The sequence below is a fragment of the Octopus sinensis genome, unplaced genomic scaffold (genome assembly GCF_006345805.1).
Source record: "Octopus sinensis unplaced genomic scaffold, ASM634580v1 Contig13674, whole genome shotgun sequence".
Classification (NCBI taxonomy): domain Eukaryota; kingdom Metazoa; phylum Mollusca; class Cephalopoda; order Octopoda; family Octopodidae; genus Octopus; species Octopus sinensis.
The window spans coordinates 708,097-710,121 of NW_021833026.1; the positions used below are offsets into that span (position 1 = coordinate 708,097).

Sequence of the window (2,025 nt, forward strand, 5' to 3'; positions counted from 1 at the left end):
CTACGGGTCAAAAACGGCCAATAACCTAGCCTCCAGAGTCTCACTCTCATCCTTAGACAACTCCACATCTCCCCTCATCTTTGGAGCCTTAAGTTGTCCCAGAACGTCCAAATCATTTTCCTCAGCGACACGAATCATCAGTGCAGATACTTGATCCTGTGGAGTGGATGTCGCCATAGAAGAGTCCATATTGGTAGAAACAGTCTTCAGTAAAAACAAAAAAACAAATACAGAAGTCATGACGTCCAAATTTTCGAATTGTTTAGTAAAGTTGTCCATTATTTTGGTGATTTTTACCAAATCCATGGACTTCATCACTTTATCCAGCTCTTTTGTGGACATTCCAATTCCTTTCATTGTCTAAATGTATTTATGGGAGTTTTTAACTTCTTTTAGCGTGTTTGTTGATTTTAGACGGGAGACGACAGAACTTATACGAGAAGATAGTCTGAGGTAATTCAAACTTTCATTTTTAAGTCGAATTGAATTTTCTGCATATATTTGGGCTGTCTCTTTGTCTCCACGTTGTAGGGACTAATCCGAATCGTTAAAACCACGTTTTTAACGTTTTTGACTTTAGCAAGTTCTTTGTGATAGTCTTTCTCGGATTTTTTAGACTGGCGTTCAATCTGTTTGCCTGTAAACTAAATAGATATGTTTCTTATTTTTATACTTGGAGTTTAAATATTGTATCTAATAGTATTATTTAAGATTAAGAAAAACCACTATCCATCAACAAGAATAAGTAATTCTATTTGTCAATAAAAATATTCAATTATTTAGAAAATCTAGTAATTATAAATAAATGAACAAATATTATATCTTAAATATTATTTTAGAAATCAACTTGATACTGCTCTCGTCTATGAATTAGACATTCTCCATGTCTGCGTAATAGTGACGAAATAAAAAAAGTAATTCCTAACTTAGCCTCATAAAGTACATTTCTCTAGTCATAACAATTAACCAATCTTATTTATAAGACATTTTATACTGCCAATATATAATGAAAGGAATGATAGGGTATTATAATTATCAGAATTTTATGATAAGATTCACATTTTTTTTGCTTGGGATGACATCTCTGTTATCTTGGAATATTACCATCAATATTACACACGATGTAGTCCTTTGCCTTTTACTTTCCAGTATTTTATAAAATACCGATTGGGGCAATCGGAAGATGTGACTGTTGTAAAATTACGAAAATATGTGTTTCATAACCTGATCATCATTTCTCAGGGAATGATATTTCTTACAGCGATTTTCAGCTTTTTTTACCGACCACCCAGGTATTTTTTAGTAAAATATGTGCTTAAGTGGTTGCGAATTGACTCATATGATTACAATGCTCTCGATTCTTCTCGCCGGATTTGTTATTCAAACAATTCTAACATTTGTTAACTCGACCAAGTGTTTGTTTGGTAAAATTCTTGTTTAGGGCCAAAAATCTTTTTATATATTAATTATTTCTGATTTCAGTTATGCAAAGTTAGATTACAAGTTTAATAAAACTTTAGTTGCTTCCGGGTGGACGACAATATGTTTGTTTACGTTTGCCGGAGTATTCCAGCAAGGGGCACAATGCATACCAAATATCTTAACTGGAATGGTGAGGATTCCATGTTTTATATAAAAGAACTTGTGTGGAGTGATGGCGACCTTATTTTTTGTGATTCTTAAACTAGGTTACGTAAATTAATACATTATACTTACTAGTCAAAACAAATTTGTGGAAAATGATTGCTATCTATTATTCGTCTGCTGCACTCTTGTGCATAGCTAGTATTTTGCTCTGCAGATTTCTAGGAATTCGGGTACCCCATATAGTAACAAATCCAATGTAGAAATACTCTATTACTTTTTTAAACTGTGAGGAAATTGAAGATTCATTCAAAATGAGAATTAAAAATAATTTCAAAAAATTGCTCACGAGTCTCAAAATGGTTTAAAATATGAATTATAATTATTAGTGCTATCCTGCTCTTATTTCCAACTATTTGATATTTTTAGTCACACTTTCTC

At 32.2% G+C, this 2,025-nt stretch overlaps 1 protein-coding gene across 1 annotated transcript; it reads right to left on the reverse strand.

The window, feature by feature from the left end:
• LOC115229820 (charged multivesicular body protein 1a-like) lies at nucleotides 1-357 on the reverse strand. The gene has a single exon (XM_029800106.1). It carries the CDS (start codon nucleotides 355-357, stop codon nucleotides 1-3), a length of 357 nt encoding a protein of 118 aa, XP_029655966.1.
• Nucleotides 358-2,025: the final 1,668 nt, after the last annotated feature.